The sequence below is a fragment of the Oncorhynchus clarkii genome, chromosome 21 (assembly GCF_045791955.1).
Source record: "Oncorhynchus clarkii lewisi isolate Uvic-CL-2024 chromosome 21, UVic_Ocla_1.0, whole genome shotgun sequence".
NCBI classification, from domain to species: Eukaryota; Metazoa; Chordata; class Actinopteri; order Salmoniformes; family Salmonidae; genus Oncorhynchus; species Oncorhynchus clarkii.
In genome coordinates, this window is record NC_092167.1 from 22,155,650 (window position 1) to 22,176,795 (window position 21,146).

General features: G+C 44.1%; 1 protein-coding gene across 6 annotated transcripts in view; it reads left to right on the plus strand.

The window, feature by feature from the left end:
* LOC139378763 (cadherin EGF LAG seven-pass G-type receptor 1-like) overlaps positions 1-21,146 on the plus strand; it is a 126,086-nt gene that overhangs the window by 69,477 nt on the left and 35,463 nt on the right. For 4 of the 6 annotated variants that reach the window (XM_071121247.1, XM_071121242.1, XM_071121244.1 and 1 more), the window contains exon 8: positions 9,721-9,801. The exons of the other annotated variants lie outside the window; for them this stretch is intronic. In XM_071121247.1, the coding sequence (XP_070977348.1) occupies positions 9,721-9,801 (81 nt within the window). The remainder of the gene's footprint in view (positions 1-9,720; positions 9,802-21,146) is intronic. 6 annotated transcript variants of the gene reach the window in all.

Sequence of the window (21,146 nt, forward strand, 5' to 3'; positions counted from 1 at the left end):
TACTTTGTAGCGCCACCTTTTGCTGCGATTACAGCTGTAAGTCGCTTGGGGTATGTCTCTATCAGTTTTGCACATCGAGAGACTGAAATTTTTTCCCATTCCTCCTTGCAAAACAGCTCAAGCTCAGTGAGGTTGGATGGAGAGCATTTGTGAACAGCAGTTTTCAGATCTTTCCACAGATTCTCGATTGGATTCAGGTCTGGACTTTGACTTGGCCATTCTAACACCTGGATATGTTTATTTTTGAACCATTCCATTGTAGATTTTGCTTTATGTTTTGGATCATTGTCTTGTTGGAAGACAAATCTCCGTCCCAGTCTCAGGTCTTTTGCAGACTCCATCAGGTTTTCTTCCAGAATGGTCCTGTATTTGGCTCCATCCATCTTCCCATCAATTTTAACCATCTTCCCTGTCCCTGCTGAAGAAAAGCAGGCCCAAACCATGATGCTGCCACCACCATGTTTGACAGTGGGGATGGTGTGTTCAGCTGTGTTGCTTTTACGCCAAACATAACGTTTTGCATTGTTGCCAAAAAGTTCAATTTTGGTTTCATCTGACCAGAGCACCTTCTTCCACATGTTTGGTGTGTCTCCCAGGTGGCTTGTGGCAAACTTTAAACAACACTTTTTATGGATATCTTTAAGAAATGGCTTTCTTCTTGCCACTCTTCCATAAAGGCCAGATTTGTGCAATATACGACTGATTGTTGTCCTATGGACAGAGTCTCCCACCTCAGCTGTAGATCTCTGCAGTTCATCCAGAGTGATCATGGGCCTCTTGGCTGCATGTCTGATCAGTCTTCTCCTTGTATGAGCTGAAAGTTTAGAGGGACGGCCAGGTCTTGGTAGATTTGCAGTGGTCTGATACTCCTTCCATTTCAATATTATCGCTTGCACAGTGCTCCTTGGGATGTTTAAAGCTTGGGAAATCTTTTTGTATCCAAATCCGGCTTTAAACTTCTTCACAACAGTATCTCGGACCTGCCTGGTGTGTTCCTTGTTCTTCATGATGCTCTCTGCGCTTTTAACGGACCTCTGAGACTATCACAGTGCAGGTGCATTTATACGGAGACTTGATTACACACAGGTGGATTGTATTTATCATCATTAGTCATTTAGGTCAACATTGGATCATTCAGAGATCCTCACTGAACTTCTGGAGAGAGTTTGCAGCACTGAAAGTAAAGGGGCTGAATAATTTTGCACGCCCAATTTTTCAGTTTTTGATTTGTTAAAAAAGTTTGAAATATCCAATAAATGTCGTTCCACTTCATGATTGTGTCCCACTTGTTGTTGATTCTTCACAAAAAAATACAGTTTTATATCTTTATGTTTGAAGCCTGAAATGTGGCAAAAGGTCGCAAAGTTCAAGGGGGCCGAATACTTTCGCAAGGCACTGTAAATGCAATGGTTAATTGGATCAGCCTAAACCTTTGCACATACACTACTATCTAAATAGCTCCTGGGCTGGAATAATACTTTATGGCCTTTTTCTTGCATTCCAAAGACAATGGTACAAACAAAAAAAACGGTTGTTTTATTCTTTGTATTATCTTTTACCAGATCTAATGTGTTATATTCTCCTACATTCCTTTCACATTTCCACACACTTCAACGTGTTTCCTTTCAAATGGTACCAAGAAAATGCATATCCTTGAGCTACAGGCAGTTAGATCTGGGTATGTCATTTTAGGCAAAAATCTTTTAATGAAGGGGCCGATCCTTAAGAGGGACTGTGTGAATGGACTGTGTGAAACTCGCTATTCAGGTTTGTTGCAATTTTCTAACTTGTATTTATGTCGGGAACATGGCACCGGCATATCTCGAGATCTTTCTCTTGATCTCTCTAGAGCTTCTCTTACTTTATATATACAGTACCAGTCAAAAGTTTGGACACAGCTACGCATTCCAGGGTTTTTCTTTATTCATCAAAACAATGAAATAACACATATGGAATCATGTAGTTACCAAAAAAGTGTTAAACATATCAAAATAGCCACCGTTTGCCTTGATGACAGCTTTGCACACTCTTGGCATTCTCCCACAATGTAGTCACCTGGAATGTGCCTTGTTAAAGGTTAATTTGTGGAATCTGTTTGAGCCAATCAGTTGTGTTGTGACAAGGTAGGGGTTATACTGAAGATAGCCCTATTTGGTAAAAGACTAAGTTCATATTATGGCAAGAACAGCTCAAATAAGCACATTACATGATTACTTTAAGACATGAAGTTCAGACAATCCGGAAAATGTCAATTACTTTGAAGGTTTCCTCAAGTGCGGTCGCAAAAACCATCAAGCGCTATGATGAAACTGGCTCTCATGAGGACCGCCACAGGAAAGGAAGACCCAGAGTTACCTCTGCTGCAGAGGATAACTTCATTAGAGTTAAGTGCACCTCAGATTGCAGCCCAAATAAATGCTTCACAGAATTCAAGTAACAGACACATCTCAACATCAACTGTTCAGAAGAGACTGTGCGAATCAGGCCTTCAGGGACGAATTGCTGCAAAGAAACCATTACTAAACGACACCAATAAGAAAAAGAGATTTGCTTGGGCCAAGAAACACGAGCAATGGACATTAGACTGGTGGAAATCTTTCCAGACGCCTCACAAGTCCTCAACTGGAAGCTTCATTAAATAGTTGCCGCAAAACACCAGTCTCAACGTCAACAGTGAAGAGGCAACTCCGGGATGCTGGTCTTCTAGGCAGTTGCAAAGCCATATCTCAGACTGTCAAATAAAAAGAAAAGATTAAGATGGGCAAAAGAACACAGACACTGGACAGAGGAATGCCTCTTCACTGGTATTATTTAGCTGCCAGTTGAGGAATTGTGAGGCGTCTGTTTCTCAAACAAGGCACTCTAATGTACTTGTCTTGTTCTCAATTGTGCACCAGGACCTCCCACTCCTCTTTCTATTCTGGTCAGAGCCCGTTTCTGCTGTTCTGTAAAGGGAGTAGTACACAGCGTTGTACGAGATCTTCAGTTTCTTTGCAGTTTCTCACATGGAATAGCCTTCATTTCTCAGAACAAGAATAGACTGATGAGTTTCAGAAGAATGTACTTTGTTTCTGGCCATTTTGAGCCTGTAATCGAACCCACAAATGCTGATGCTCCAGATACTCAACTAGTCTAAAGGCCAGTTTTATTGCTTCTTTAATCAAAACAACAGTTTTCAGCTGTGCTAACATAATTGCGAAAGGGTTTTCTAATGATCAATTAGCCTTTTAAATGATAAACTTGGATTAGCTAACACAACGTGCCATTGGAACACATTAGTAATGGTTGCAGATAATGAGACTCTGTACGCCTATGTAGATATTCCATAAGAAATCTGCCGTTTTCAGCTACAATAGTCATTTACAACATGTTTACACTGGATTTTTGATCAATGTGATGTTATTTTAATGGACAAGAACATTTCAAAAAACTTGTTTTCACTTTGTCATTATGGGCTATTGTGTGAAGATTGATGAGAAAAATAAATAATTTTATCCATTTTAGAATAAGACTGTAATGTAACAATGTGGAAAAAGGGAAGGGGTCTGAATACTTTCCGAATGTATAGCATATTCATGCAATGCCCTGATGCATTTATTGCTCAAATCTTAGACAGCTTTTATTATAAAATATAAATATAAAATATAAATATAAAATATAAATATAAAATAATAGCTGTATTGTAAGGTGGACAATTATTGTTTTAGGGAAGTAATAATCAATAAAACAATAGGCTATAAAGTTTTGAATATGCTACACATCAAAACACAACTACATTTTATTTTATTTGTCATTGGCAGTTTTTAAGGACACGGATCATTTGGTCAATATCTCTCATTTATTGATGGAGCTGGCTCCTTTCTCTCTCTCTCTCTTTCTACTCTCGGTTCTGAATGGGCATGTTTGGGTCTGTTTTTTCACAGGCCTTTTCGGGAACAGGTCTGACTGTCCTCAGGTCCATTACTTGATAAAATAGCTGTATTGTTTAGGTTGCTTTGAATGTACTGATATAACTTTGAGAATAACTATTTTGTATCAGAGTTGTGCCTGTGGTTCAAATGCGTATCTGCCCTCTCATTGGCTAGAATGTCCCCGCCTGATCCAACCTCCTTTGCCGACAAGTATTCCCATTGTTAGAGTGGTCAGTCCAGTATCTGGTCAGTGTGTACACATTCTTTGATCACTATCACTAGTTATCAGTAGCTAACGGAAAGAAATGGCTAGGTAGCTAACTAGCTTCTTCTTACATGTACTACTAAAGTTAAAAAGCGCTGGACATACGCGAGCAAAAGTTTCCTTCCGACATCTTTTTTGCTCCAGTCTGTACGCTATTCCTTATAATAAATCCAAGTCACGATGAGATTTGACCTAATAATTCAACCAAAACTCACCTATGACCTGACAAATCACCTTATGTATTCCTGCCCCCAGTTGCAAGAAGTGACACAAAACATTTCACAAAAAACTAGCCTCCCACGCATGCTTTCTATCCCTAATACTAAAACCAAATATAAAAAGAAAATATACCTTTTTTATACAACTAAAACCAAATAAAAATGAGCAAATCATAATTTCAAATAAAAATCGAAAAATGAATAGATATAAAAACACTATAATAACCTTGCTGTCCACTAATTGGCTGAAATTCCTTAAATCTAGGAAGAGGCTACCGCAACCAGGCACGCTGTCACCTTATGTTATAACTCACCCCAGTCAGATTTAGAACAGCCAAACCTGGCCCTGACAGTCCAGATTGCATCCAGGCCTTCATCTAAAGCCAGACTAAGCTCAGAAGACCTATCACTTTCTACATCAGAGCCTTGGAGAACTTATAAAGGGATTCTCTATGTCTGCTTTCCGCGTGGCATCCTATTCCATACACAGTGCACTACTTTTGACCAGAGCTCTATGGGCCCTGGGAAAACATAGTGCACTTTGTAGGGAATGCAATGCCATTTGGGGCACAGCTTATGATATTTTTATGGCCTATTCAAGACTTCTCAAGGCACCGGTTAGATTAAGGGTCGTCCAAATCAGAGTGGAGAGGCCCAGTCACGCCAAACAGCCCCTAACAGTCTGCTCTGAGTTATGGGGTCAGGGACCGAGGGTGTAGGGGTGCCCCTGCACGCACCCATTCCTCTTTCTCACCAAAACCATAGTTCAGAGGCCACAAGGGGATGGGCTATGAGGGGCATTGGGCCACAATGGTAACAGAAACACTTGCATTGTGCAAGGTGATTTACGGTGGTGTGTGTGGTGAGTAGACTCATGCAGGGCGGGGGTGCCGTTCCTATTGAAGATTTCACACAATAGGAGACATTTTTGAAATTCCCACTTTATTTTGGATGTAGAGCAGCGACTTCTCAAGGACAGCAAGAGGAGTTGGCACAAGACACACACACACACACACACACACACACACACACACACACACACACACACACACACACACACACACACACACACACACACACACACACACACACACACACACAGAGCTAAACAGGAAACACACAAAGAGAAAGAGAGGGATATTCTTGGACTGTTCAGGTTTTGATGATTATGAAGCAGGAAGTGATGTCACGTCATCGCTCAGAAGGATGATTGTCTGGGAAGGAAGTATCACTGTGGTGTAAACGTCAGCCTCGAAACATTAATGACTTAGAGAAGATCTGCAAAGAGGAGTGGGGCAAAATCCCTCCTGAGATATGTGCAAACCTGGTGGCCAACTACAAGAAACGTCTGACCTCTGTGATTGCCAACAAGGGGTTTGCCACCAAGTACTAAGTCATATTTTGCAGAGGGGGTCAAATACTTGTTTCCCTCATTAAAATGCAAATCAATTTATAACATTTTTGACATGTGTTTATCTGGATTTTTGTGTTGTTATTCTGTCTCTCACAGTTCAAATAAACCTACCATTAAAATTATAGACTGATAATTTCTTTGTCAGTGGGCAAACGTACAAAATCAGCAGGGGATCAAACACTTTTTCCCCTCACTGTATGTCCCGTGCCATTATTTAGCTGAATAAAATAGAAAGGATATTTTTCGGGAGCGAGTGGCAATTTGAAGTGTCAATATTGAGCGTAAAAGTTATCATTTGAAACAGGTCTCATAGGCTAGTTTTAGAGATATTTGGAAACTTTAGTTGTGAATGATACAAACCTTACAATGCCTTAGCGAATGGGTTTGTTTTTTCCATTATGCCAGGTATTCTTTGCCTGTTATTTCACTCCACCCATCAACCACTGTTTGAGGAGCATGCATCCTCTCGACAGGCGACAGGTGATATTCTGCCAGAATTCTGTATGCCATGAGCTCTCCAACCCTGTTCCTGCAGCTACACAGTGCTTAATTAGGTAAACAAAGTGAAATCTGTTTGGGAACATCAATAGTAACATGTTTTCACAACGAAACATTTCATTAAACTGTTGACAGCCCCTCTCTCTGCACACTCTAGAAAGGAGGAGAGAGCGGAGGAGATGGAAACGCATGGTGGTAAGATATTCTGTAGCTAAAGGTAATGTGTCAGCCTATTAATTATAATAATGTAAAAAATGCCCTATTGCTAGGCTATTCAAAATCAAATACAAATTCACTATAATTGTAGGCTAACCCTGCACAATCAATGAACCAACAGGATCGCCTAGCTCATTTAAAAAAAAAAAAATTCTGCTGTGCGTAATATGCGGTAGGCATATATATATATATATATATATATATATATATATATATATATATATATATAGGCCTATGCATAAGCTCTAATATGTATATGGGGTTTTTGAATGAATCATCACCTTAGAAAGCGCTGTCCATTTTGCTGTGTTGGGCTTTGAAACAACAAACATGTTTTCCGCTCAGTTTCAACCTGTTGTTGAACTTCATTGTTTAACCTGTTGCGACGACCAAACCCGGATCCGGGATTCTATTTATAGACCTAAGCTCATTACCATAACGCAACGTTAACTATTCATGAAAATCGCAAATGAAATGAAATAAATATGCTAGCTCTCAAGCTTAGCCTTTTGTTAACAACACTGTCATCTCAGATTTTCAAAATATGCTTTTCAACCATAGGAAAACAATCATTTGTGTAACAGTAGCTAGCTAGCGTAGCATTTAGCGTTAGCATTAGCGTTAGCATTAGCGTTAGCATTTAGCAGGCAACTATCACAAAAACAAGTAAAGCCTTCAAATAAAATAACTTACCTTTGAAGAACTTCTGATGTTTTCAATGAGGAGACTCTCAGTTAGATAGCAGATGCTCCGTTTTTCCAAAAAGATTCTTTGTGTATTAGAAATAGCTCCGTTTTGTACATCACATTTGGCTACCAAAAAAAAAAAAAAAAAAAAAAAAAAAAACGAAAATTCAGCCCTCAAAACGCGAACTTTTTTCCAAATTAACTCCATAATATCGACTGAAACATGGCAAACGTGGTTTAGAATCAATCCTCAAGGTGTTTTTCCACATATCTCTTCAATGATATATCCTTCGTGGAAGCCTGGTTTCTCCTTGCTCTCAAATGGAAAAATAATTGCACCTGGCTTTACGCTCCAATTTCGACGCAGGGACACCAGGCGGACACTTGGAAAATGTAGTCTCTTATGGTCAATCTTCCAATGATATGCCTACAAATACGTCACAATGCTGCTAACACTTTGGGGGAACGACAGAAAGTGTAGGCTCATTCCTTGCGCAATCACAGCCATATAAGGAGACAATGGAAAACAGAGCTTCAGAAATTCTGATCATTTCCTGGTTGATGCATCATCTTGGTTTCGCCTGTAGAATGAGTTCTGGGGCACTTACAGACAATATCTTTGCAGATTCTGAAACTTCAGAGTGTTTTCTTTCAAAAACTGTCAAGAATATGCATAGTCGAGCATCTTTTCGTGACAAAATATCGCGCTTAAAACGGGAACGTTTTTTATCCAAAAATGAAATAACGCCCCTAGAGATCAAAGAGGTTAACTTGTTCATTCACAGTGAGGTGAGTTTTAAAAGCATGACACTGTTTTGATGATAAGGGTTTGATGTGATGTCAGAGTGGTTCGAGAGACAATAGAGCAGCGAGCACCAGACCATTAGAGACCTGACGGTCGTTAGTGAGTTGGGTAGTACCAATGCAATGTCCAGAGTGCATAAGAGGCGATTACCGTGACTCAACTGTCACATGGAATTCCTTTTTTCAAGAAAAAGTACCACTTTATTTCTGCATTGATCTGAGTATTTATTGGCGCATACAAACCGGCTTAAGTTTCGGCATAAATCGCCTGAAGTACCCCCTCATGTGCATTTTACCAGTAGGTCTATGGTCTCATGAGTCTTCTCAAGTACCCCCTGTGGATAAGCCAAGTACCCACATGGGTCCTTGTACCCCTGGTTGGGAACGACTGTCCTAGGACCACAGGCAGTGACCATGCGAGTTAGCTATACACAGTATTAGCAGATCTGGGACCAGGCTACACAAACAGGTCTAGCCTCACTGGACCCCCTGCTGGGTCATTCTCACAGGACAACGCAGTGTTTGCCTGCTCTCTCTCTCCTCTCTCACACTCCCTCCACCAGTTTTCTCTTATTAATTCAGCCATGCTAGCTCTACCAAGCAGAGCAGCTAGTGTTATGGCAGAGGGATTTGCTTGTGTTTCAGGAAGCATTTTTATCCAGGACAGCCAGTGTGATATACAGTGTCTCTGTTTCTCTGTGTGTCTCTGCTCTACGAATGATAATTTCTATGCAAACAGTGCAGAGAGATGATGGAGGGGTAGTGTGGTAGTGGGGATGATCTATCTACTCACAGTGAGATTTATCCCCCAACAGATAACTGGACTCTGGGGTGGGCGTTATGCGTTCCAACACCCAGGTGGAGACCCCTGTAGGGGTGTGGGGTGTGGGGCATAGGAAGGAGTGTGGCGTGTGTGTGTGGGTGGGTGGGGGAGCTCTGCTGCTCCCTAAATGTCTGAGGGGTTAAATGTATGTTTTCTAGGTTAAAGCCAGTCTCTATGTCTCTTAGGGGAGTGTTTTAAAGGAAGCCAGCTTGTTATTCTTTGGTATGTCTTGACGCTCATTACTCCAGAGCTCAAAGGCAGAATTTGTCATCAGTGCTAGCACCTCAGAACAGTTAAGAAGGCTCTGTTCACTGCTCACAGCTGGACTCATGATCATAAACTCTGAGTGAGTTAAAATGTGTATTTTCAAATGGGAGTCATATCCGCCATAGTCATTGGTTTTGTAGGGAGATAATATTTGTGGTTCACTATATTAGCTGATATACCTGGAGTTATAACTGATATAACTTTTTTTATTTATCCGGCTCAGCACTAAAATGCTGAGCCGTACAGAATAATCCAGTCATTGAGATCTAAATGAGCAGAAGCTATTTCTCTCAAACATGCATACACATGCATACTCCCTGTCATGCAGACACAGACAAACACACACACTTACACTAGACTAGAGGATCCACTGTTGATGCTGTAGTCCACACACACACACACACGCACACACATATGCACACGCACACACATATGCACACGCACACACACACACACACACACACACACACACACACACACACACACACACACACACACACACACACACACACACACACACACACACACACACACACACACACACACACACACACACACACACTAGTTGCAGATCTTAATGGATCTAACACACCCCTCTCTCTCCCATGGTCTACCCAGGACAGCCTGCACCTGCTGGGGTCCAGTGGGGTGCTGGGGGTCCCTCTTTATACTGCCTGGCTGGAGCTGACACACAAGGAGGTACAGTAGCATGGCCTCTAGTGTCTTAGCTCTAGTACTGGTGTTAGTTCTAGTACTGCAAGTACTGGTGGTAGTACTAGTCTTGGGGTTAGTCTGGCTCTAGTCTGGTCTCTGGTCTTGCTCTAGTTGTGGTCTAGTCTTGCGGTGGTTCTATGGTTAGTTTGGTTCTAGTCCATAGTGTGTTATCCAACATGTTGTTGAGTGTCTCACAGGTTTGCATGTCTTTACAGCAGGGTTCCCCAACTGGATTCGGCCCGCGGGTGCTTTTATTTGGCCCCCCAAGTTTTTTTAGGCAAAAAAATTACACAACAAAATACAAAATTGGGGGGCGGGACGGGACATAAAAGACTGGATAAACACCAGTCAGCTCCAAGTGATTTTTTAAAAAGATATCTGTTCTCAAGAAATCCCACCCATAATAGAGATAATAGAGAGATGTGATTGTGTGCAAATGTAAGCAAGGTCTAAGATGATTATGTTTTAGTCAAACATTATATCTGTATGGGCTTCTTGTCGTCAATTTGCAGTCTACAAATGACTTGTAAACATGTTCCGGCACCCCAAACTTCCCCTAAAGTAAAAATCGTCCCGCGGCTGAATCTAGTTGATGATCCCTGCTTTACAGCCTCCATTCTTTAACAGAGTTACTTCACTTCTTGTCGTGGGTTTCCATTTGATTTCCATTCATTTCACTGTAGCTACATTTTCCTTCACTGAAAACACAATGCTCACCCATTAAACATGTGTGTTTGTGTTCGTCGACATCTCTCTATGCTGCAGCCTCTCAAACACCTACAGGGAATCTTGCAGGAGCGCTGCGCACCATGAGCTACAAGCACCTACTGTAGCGCTCAGCACAGGACGGGTTCAAATGGAGGGGTTTATTGTGAAGTGAGGAGTCAGATTTCAGCCAATCACCAGTCAAAATGGCCCTGACACACAGAGAGGGATCTCTTTCCCCGCTGACATATTTTCTCTTATAGGGCTGGTCGTGTGACCAAGGGAGCAAATAGAAGTAGCAGGATTAAAGAGATTATCTGGTGCTTTTGTATACTTTTTAGCCAGTAGCTCTCACAAGCCAAACGTGGTCCCTGGTAATTGCGTACTATGTCACATATATAGTACGCAATTTTCGGGGACCACGTTTGGCTTGCACGTTCACGCAGATGGGCAGGGACCCTGGGCATCTTTCTTTTGGTGTTTTTCAGATACTGTATGCACACCTTGTCATTGCTCTCTCGCTCTGCTATGTGTGCATCTTGATAGCTGTCACTCAAATGTCGAGGGACTGAAGCTTAATGGCTAGAATTCTAATTGATGTTGGCAAGATTAGGAGTTGGGTGCTTTCTGTCAGTGTGGCTGGTACTCTCTCTTTAACTGTTAATCTCATCAATTTGATTTCCTCTGAGTGATAATAAGGATACTTTGGGATAGTTGACTTGCTAATAGGAGAGATTCATTGGGATTAATGTATTAAAGATGGCTACATTAAAGGGATTGTGTGAAGGATTAAAACGTGGGCCTTCCAAACCTCTCCAGCTGTATTGGTTCCAGCACGGTGTATGCATAACACCAGGACATGATGAGCTAAGCGTAGTGTGTGTGTCTACTTGTGAGTTACAGTAGTAGAAAACCCCCGATGTTTAGACAGTGAGTCATAAATCTGCCAGTCTCCACCTGCATTCATGACTGCCTCTTCCTCCCATCCCCCTCTCCCTCCCTCTATCCCTCTTTTACTTTCCCTATCTCCCGGTCTCTGTTTCTCAATCTCTCCCTCTGTCTGTCTCTTTAGGTCTATCACACACTCCCTTGTTCTCTCCATACCTCCCTCCCTCTGTGTTCTAATCCAGGGGCGTTCAACCGGGGATCCATGGTACTGCAGGGGGGCCGCGGAAATTATTGAGACAGTTACATTTTTTATATGTTTTTATGAATATCGCAAGCAACAACAGATTACATTAATGTTGAATTTCATACCTACAGTAGAAAAAAGGATAGTACCTTTCCAACTTTATTTCTGGTAAGGGAATGGCCCTATCCCTCACCCTCTGATCCAACAGGTCCCAGACATGCTCAATGGGATTGAGATCCGGGCTCTTCGCTGGTCATGGCAGAACACTGACATTCCTGTCTTGCAGGAAGTCACACACAGAACGAGCAGTATGGCTGGTGGCATTGTCATGCTGGAGGGTCTTGTCAGGATGAGCCTGCAGGAAGGGTACCACATGAGGGAGGAGGATGTCTTCGCTGTAATGCACAGCGTTGAGATTGCCTGCCATGACAACAAGCTCAGTCCGATGATGTTGTGACACACCGCCCCAGACCATGACGGACCCTCTACCTACAAATCAATCCCGCTCCAGAGTACAGGCCTCGGTGTAACTCTCATTTCTTCGATGATAAACACAAATAATTTATCATCACCCCTGGTGAGACAAAACCGCGACTCGCCCTTGAAGAGCACTTTTTGCCAGTCCTGTCTGGTCCAGCGACGGTGGGTTTGTGCCCATAGGCGACGTTGTTGCCAGTAATGTCTGGTGAGGACCTGCCTCACCAGACATTCTCTCGGCTTCTCAGCCTCTCTCGGCTTATTGCGGACAGTCTGAACACTGATGGAGGGATTGTGCGTTCCTGGTGTAACTCGGGCAGTTGTTGTTGCCATCCTGTACCTGTGTGATGTTCGGATGTACCGATCCTGTGCAGGTGTTGTTACACGTGGTCTGCCACTGTGAGGATGATCAGCTGTTCGTCCTGTCTCCCTGTAGCGCTGTCTTAGGAGTCTCACAGTGCGGACATTGCAATTTATTGCCCTTGCCACATCTACAGTCCTTATGCCTAAGGCACGTTCACGCAGATGGGCAGGGACCCTGGGCATCTTTATTTTGGTGTTTTTCAGAGTGAGTAGAAAGGACTCTTTAGTGTCCTAAGTTTTCATAACTGTGACCTTAATTGCCTACCGTCTGTAAGCTGTTAGTGTCTTAACGACCGTTCCACAGGTGCATGTTCATTCGTTGTCTGTGGTTCATTGAACAAGCATGGGAAACAATGTTTAAACCCTTTACAATGAAGATCTGTGAAGTTGTTTTTACGAATTATCTTTGAAAGACAGGGTCCTGAGAAAGGGACGCTTATGTTGCCGGTTTGCCTGAGTCGGGGTCCCTGTGCAAGAAATTGTTGAAGACCGCTGTTGGAATTCCTGTGTCCTATTCCAGACCAATTGCTGTTTGCCAGAGAGCCAGAGATTCCACGCAGCTCATGTAGCATAACTCAATGATATAGAGAGAGGAGGGAGAACGTGGTCAGGAGAAAGAGAACTTGTGAGGGTGCCAAGAAGGGATTTATTATTAGTGCCGTAAACACCTGTCTCCTGTCTCTGTCTTTTACCCCCCTCTCTCTCTCTCTGTCCCTTTCCTCCCTTACTCACTCTGTCCATTTCTCTTACTCATAAGCCGTGTTAATGTGTAACAGCATTCACTGCCAGACATTCTTATGGGTGTTTGATGCTTTCAATACTCCAAGGCTTGTATAAAACATGTATAACAGTAACCTGTCACACCAATAGTGGGGAGTTTCTAGTAAGATAGTAATTTCACAGATATTCCAACTAGCTTTAAATTTCAATATCCGCTCACGGGATTCCTATGATAGAGGCTCCATATTTGAAGGTTTCCTATTCCTCAGCATATCATTTGTCCGGCTCAAGATATTCAGAGGACAATGCTGCTGTCCATCTGGCATCGCCCAGAGAAAGAGCAGAACACTGATATATGTGTGTGTGTTATAGAGAAGGCATCGGGGTAACATATAGGGTTGAACGTCTGCCTCATGTCCTGTGGGAGAGAGAGCAACATTGTTACCCATTGTATATCCTCAGGGTGTGTGTATCTGTGGGTGGGTGTGTGTGTGTGTGTGTGTGTGTGTGTGTGTGTGTGTGTGTGTGTGTGTGTGTGTGTGTGTGTGTGTGTGTGTGTGTGTGTGTGTGTGTGTGTGTGTGTGTGTGTGTGTGTGTGTGTGTGTGTGTGTGTGTGGGTGGGTGGGTGGGTGCGCATGCATGCATGCGTGTATGAATAATTGACAGCTCTAGGTTTACAGTGCCAGAGGGTAGGTGAGGTAATGGTCAAAGAACACATGGGGACGTACACGGACACCCAACCCCACACAAGACAGGCACACATACACACCAGACCAAACACACGCATACACCCACCATGCATGCACATACACATACACACACACATTGAACATTTGCCTTTCCCCTCCCTCCGTAGGAGCACACAAAGCAAAGGATGGCAGGAGATACAGCTGTTCAAAAAAATTCTGGAGGTTGGAATGCGAGAGAGACAGAGAAAGAGAGGGCAAGAGGTTGGCGATTGCATTTCCTCGGTGAAACCCAAGTCAAATCAGAGCCTTTGCTCCCGACTTCCTTCCTTATGAAAATACCCCCGCTCACCCTTTCCTCTCCTCCGCTAGTAACTTCCTACAGCGTGGGCCTGACTCACACACTTACTTACTTGAGGTAGTCCATCGTATGCGATGATGACTTCCACTACTGCTTGTGGATTTGCTGATGACTGTATAATCCGATGCGGGATGCACACGATCTGCCACAGACAGAGCACACAAAGGCCTGTCCCGTTGATGCTGGTGCAGGCGTGGTCGTATGCCTTCTCTGTCGATCCTCTGGTATCCGGACGGCATGGCCGAGCCATCTAAGCTGGTGGTGTCTGACGGATGCCTCAATGCTCCTGCAGTTGGTTCTCTGAAGATTCTCTGCGTATGGAACACGGTCCTGCCAGGTCACTTTCAAAATGCATTGTAGGCATTTTATGTGAAAGGACTCCAGTTGTTTTACGTGTCGGCTGTAGACTGTCAATGTTTCACGTCCATAAAGGAGTGTATATACACACTGCCACTTTGGTGTGTAGGTTCAGGTTGTTGAAACCCCTCTTCCTTAGCCGTCCAAAGGAGGATGAGGCCTGTTTGACCCGATTCTGGATATCCTGGTCGATGTTGTGGTCGTCTGAGAGGATGCTTCCAAGATATTTAAAGTGTGGCACAATGGCAAGTGAGGAGTCGGAGATGGAGAACGCGGGTATTTCAGGCAGAGGATCAGATGACTACTGACATAGGACTTCTGTTTTTGGGATGTTAACAGACAGCCCGATTCTACTGTATTCCCTCAACAGCTGTTGTGAGGGTGGCTTGTAAAAAAGCTTCTGGGGTACTTGCCACAGGAACGCGGTCATCGGCGTTACGTGTTCAGATTAGAGCTTTGTGGGGGCTTGGAGTGTTGAAGAGGTTCCCGTCCAATCTGATGTCCAGGGTTTCCCCGTTGTCTTTGTGCGGGAGTGTTGTGACACAGCGGAGGAAGACTGATACGCACGCGCACACACACACTCTCGACACCACACGCACCCTCCCACTCCACGGCCCTAACACTGCCTTGCGACTCAAAATGTACTCCTGGAAAGAGGCCAGTCATGACATTAGCAGTATTACAAGCCCTCATAAAGTGGCTCGATTTTTATTTTTCAGAGTTTTTTTTCACCTCTTTTTGTTTGTAATCTGATACATCCACCACTGACCTTAACCTCCCTCCCGGGTAGTAAAGTTGTCATATGTGTGTCAGACAAGAGGTCTAAGGATGAAAATATAATGTTAGTTAGTCAGTGTTCAGTCCTAGGGGCTGTTTGGGGGTAGTTACCGCAGTGTTTTCTGTGTTGTCAGCTCTGTCAGTAATCTTACACCCTACATACCGTGCTGCAGGGCACACTGAGTGGTAAAACATTTTTTGAAACTTTCGTAAACTAACACTCACACTTGACTTTTCCCCTCTACTACCACTGACTTTGCTGAAAGCTACTTTGAGGGAAATGTACTTACTATGACTGACGTATGTGGTTGTCCCACCTAGTTATCTTAAGATCAATGCACTAACTGTAAGTCACAATGGATAAGATCGTCGGCTAATTGACGTGAGGCCATAACATGGAGTGTTATGCCTGTACTGACTTGTGTTAGAGCTGAAAACAAGTACACAGAGCGAGAGTTAGTTGGTTCACACACTCAAAGAGGTGGTGAGAAGAGAGAGTGTGTGTGTACGCATGCGTTTGTGCTTTTGTGCGTGCGTTTGTGCGTGCGTCTGTCTGTCTGTGTGGGTTACTTGTTGCTTGTGTTCTCTGACCTTCTCCTCTTTGTCAGTCGCCGTATGGATCAAGTGTGTTGCTATGGCACCAGCTAGGCTATCGTCCCCAGAGACGAGCTAGGAGATGAACGGCAGAATTGTCAACAACCCAGAGAGAGAGAGAAAGAAAGAGGGGGAGAAAGAGAGAAAGAAATGGGGTAAACTGGAGACTCCCAGGGGGCCCTGTCTGTGAGCCAAGTCCACTTTTAGTCGGGGGATCAGAAACTCTGTTGAAACTGAAACTGTATAGGGCCTAGGCCTTCATTTCTGCTGAAAACTCTGTTGTAACTCGATACATTTCTCCCATACATACAGATCTAACTGTCGGTATGCTGAATAACAGTCAGTGTCACTGAAAGCCCCATTCCATATAAAGGGCAACATTATTTCACACAGGACTTAGTCAAATGTCTACTATATGTATGTCTTGGAGCTGTATTGGGGAAGTCCCTTTCCTCTGTGTGTGTGTGGGGGTGTGGGTGTGTGTGTGTGCGTGTGCGTGTGCGTGGGAGACACTTGTGACCAGCCGATAGCTGGGTGAATGGTAATGTTTAAAATCAAATCAAATTTAATTTGTCACGTGCGCCGAATACAACAGGTGTAGACCATACAGCGAAATGTTTACTTACAATCCCTTAACCAGCAATGCAGTTTTAAGAAAAATATGTGTTAAGTTAAAAATAGATAAGTAAAAAAAATAAGAAAAAAAATTTAACAAATAATTAAAGAGCAGCAGTAAAATAACAATAGCGAGGCTACATACAGGGGGTACCGGTACAGAGTCAATGTGCCGTTTAGTCCAGGTAATTGAGGTAATATGTACATGTAAGTAGAGTTAAAGTGACTATGCATAGATAATAAACAGAGATTAGCAGCAGCGTAAAAGGGGGGGGAGTAGCCATTTGATTAGCTGTTCAGGAGTCTTATGGCATGGGGGTAAAAGCTGTTGAAAGGCCTTTTTGGAGAGGGAACAGTCTATGACTAGAGTGGCTGGAGTCTTTGACAATTTTTATGGCCTTCCTCTGACACCGCCTGGTATAGAGGTCCTGGATGGCAGGAAGCTTGGCCCCAGTGATGTCCTGTGCCGTACGCACTACCCTCTGTAGTGCCTTGCGGTTGGAGGACGAGCAGTTGCCCCTGCGCATATGTCAATACGTCAGACACATATCGGACCCCTATCCTGGGATTTCAGTGTGTGTGAGTGTGAAGTGAGTTTCGAGCACAGACTGCTGCAGACCCTACACCGTTCGGTGTGGACCCCCATATACCACGTCTGGACCTGCATCTGTTCCTCTCCATCTTTCTTTCTTTCTCCCCTCTCTTGGTCTGTCTCTCTCTTTCTCTCTTTTTTCTCTAGATTAGAACAGACCATGCAATTACACACTCTAGTGATAAAGCACCTGCATTCCCAGCCCTGCATGGCTGAGGACATAGGGGAACACGAAGGTGAGACTGACTACATATCCTCCACTCTGTGTGGTTTTACTAACTACTAGCTTCTGTTGAAGAAAGTCTGTCACCACCACTCACATTGGCTCACTCAACAACGTGGTTCAGAAGTGAAGAACCATCACAGGCATTTAAAGGGACTATCTGCTTTTGAAATTGGTTACATTTCTCCAGCCTCAACCCTCAGCTATTTACCAAATCAGTGACAGTTTGTTTTACTCACTGCTTTAGCACACTCTGCTAACCCTGATGTCATTGCCGTGTCAGAATCCTGGCTTAGGAAGGCCACCAAAAATTCTGAGATTTCCATACCCAACTATAACATTTTCCGTCAAGATAGAACTGCCAAAGGGGGAAGAGTTGCAGTCTACTGCAGAGATAGCCTGCAAAGTAATGTCATACTTTCCAGGTCCATACCCAAACAGTTCGAACTACTAATTTTAAAAATGACTCTCTCCAGAAATAAGTCTCTCACTGTTGCCGCCTGATACCGACCCCCCTCAGCTCCCAGCTATGCCCTGGACACCATTTGTGAATTGATCACCCCCCATCTAGCTTCAGAGTTTGTTCTGTTAGGTGACCTAAACTGGGATATGCTTAACACCCCGGCAGTCCTACAATCTAAGCTAGATGCCCTCAATCTCACACAAATCATCAAGGAACCCACCAGGTACAACCCTAAATCTGTAAACAAGGGCACCCTCATAAACTGGCCCTCCAGATACACCTTCGCTGTCTTCAACCAGGATCTCAGCGATCACTGCCTCATTGCCTGTATCCGCTACGGATCCGCAGTCAAACGATCACCCCTCATCACTGTCAAACGCTCCCTAAAACACTTCTGCGAGCAGGCCTTTCTAATCGACCTGGCCCAGGTATCCTGGAAGGATATTGACCTCACCCCGTCAGTTGAGGATGCCTGGTCATTCTTTAAAAGTAACTTCCTCACCATTTTAGATAAGCATGCTCCGTTCAAAAATGCAGAACTAAGAACAGATATAGCCCTTGGTTCACTCCAGACCTGACTGCCCTCGACCAGCACAAAAACATCCTGTGGCGGACTGCAATAGCATCGAATAGTCCCCGCGATATGCAACTGTTCAGGGAAGTCAGGAACCAATACACGCAGTCAGTCAGGAAAGCCAAGGCCAGCTTCTTCAGGCAGAAATTTGCATCCTGTAGCTCTAACTCCAAAAAGTTCTGGGACACTGTAAAGTCCATGGAGAACAAGAGCACCTCCTCTCAGCTGCCCACTGCACTGAGGCTAGGTAACACGGTCACCACCGATAAATCCATGATTATCGAAAACTTCAACAAGCATTTCTCAACTGCTGGCCATGCCTTCCTCCTGGCTACTCCAACCTCGGCCAACAGCTCCACCCCCCCGCCCCCCCAGCTACTCAAGCCTCTCCAGGTTCTCCTTTACCCAAATCCAGATAGCAGATGTTCTGAAAGAGCTGCAAAACCTGGACCCTTACAAATCAGCTGGGCTTGACAATCTGGACCCTCTATTTCGGAAACTATCCGCCGCTATTGTCGCAACCACTATTACCAGCCTGTTCAACCTCTCTTTCATATCGTCTGAGATCCCCAAGGATTGGAAAGCTGCCGCAGTCATCCCCCTCTTCAAAGGGGGAGACACCCTGGACCCAAACTGTTACAGACCTATATCCATCCTGCCCTGCCTATCTAAGGTCTTCAAAAGCCAAGTCAACAAACAGGTCACTGACCATCTCGAATCCCACCGTACCTTCTCCGCTGTGCAATCTGGTTTCCGAGCCGGTCACGGGTGCACCTCAGCCACGCTCAAGGTACTAAACGATATCATAACCGCCATCGATAAAAGACAGTACTGTGCAGCCGTCTTCATCGACCTGGCCAAGGCTTTCGACTCTGTCAATATTCTTATCGGCAGACTCAGTAGCCTCGGTTTTTCTAATGACTGCCTTGCCTGGTTCACCAACTACTTTGCAGACAGAGTTCAGTGTGTCAAATCGGAGGGCATGTTGTCCAGTCCTCTGGCAGTCTCTATGGGGGTGCCACAGGGTTCAATTCTCGGGCCGACTCTTTTCTCTGTATATATCAATGATGTTGCTCTTGCTGCGGGCGATTCCCTGATCCACCTCTACGCAGACGACACCATTCTGTATACTTCCGGCCCTTCCTTGGACACTGTGCTATCTAACCTCCAAACGAGCTTCAACGCCATACAACACTCCATACGTGGCCTCCAACTGCTCTTAAACGCTAGTAAAACCAAATGCATGCTTTTCAACCGTTCGCTGCCTGCACCCGCACGCCCGACTAGCATCACCACCCTGGATGGTTCTGACCTAGAATATGTGGACATCTATAAGTACCTAGGTGTCTGGCTAGACTGTAAACTCTCCTTCCAGACTCATATCAAACATCTTTAATCTAAAATCCAATCTAGAGTCGGCTTTCTATTCCGCAACAAAGCCTCCTTCACTCACGCCGCCAAACTTACCCTAGTAAAACTGACTATCCTACCGATCCTCAACTTCGGCGATGTCATCTACAAAATAGCTTCCAATACTCTACTCAGCAAACTGGATGTAGTTTATCACAGTGCCATCCGTTTTGTTACTAAAGCACCTTATACCACCCACCACTGCGACCTGTATGCTCTAGTCGGCTGGCCCTCGCTACATATTCGTCGCCAGACCCACTGGCTCCAGGTTATCTACAAGTCATGCTAGGAAAAGCTCCGCCTTATCTCAGTTCACTGGTCACGATGGCAACACCCACCCGTAGCACGCGCTCCAGCAGGTGTATCTCACTGATCATCTCTAAAGCCAACACCTCATTTGGCCGCCTTTCGTTCCAGTTCTCTGCTGCCTGTGACTGGAACGAATTGCAAAAATCGCTGAAGTTGGAGACTTTTATCTCCCTCACCAACTTCAAACATCTGCTATCTGAGCAGCTAACCGATCGCTGCAGCTGTACATAGTCTATCGGTAAATAGCCCACCCAAGTTACCTACCTCATCCCCATACTGTTTATATTTATTTACTTTTCTGCTCTTTTGCACACCAGTATCTCTACCTGTACATGACCATCTGATCATTTATCACTCCAAAATCTGCAATTGTAATTATTCGCCTACCTCCTCATGCCTTTTGCACACAATGTATATATATTGTTATTGACTTGTTAATTGTTTACTCCATGTGTAACTCTGTGTTGTCTGTTCACACTGCTATGCTTTATCTTGGCCAGGTGGCAGTTGTACATGAGAACTTGTTCTCAACTAGCCTACCTGGTTAAATAAAGGTGAAATAAAAAATAATAATAATAAATAAACGGGGTGACAGCTTTGTTATTGTTTCAACAGCTGATTGCCCCTTTAAGGGTACAAGACAGGAAAGAGGGATGTCTGTGGTTACCATGAGATCCCAGAGGGCACCCAGGTACAGGTCCCGGGGGAGAATGGCACTGTGCCAGAGACGGAGGTGTGTTCTCATTATAAATCGCATACCTGCATAATGTATATCACCTGCTGCAATACATATATCACCTCTGATTTCACCATACATGTACTGTATATTATAAACCGGGTAGTTTGGGTCTTGGATGCTGATTGGCTGAAAGCCGTCGTATATTAGACATAATAAACTGGGTGGTTTGAGCACTGAATACGGATTGGCTGAAAGCCGTGGTTTATCACGGGTATGACATAACATAACTTTTT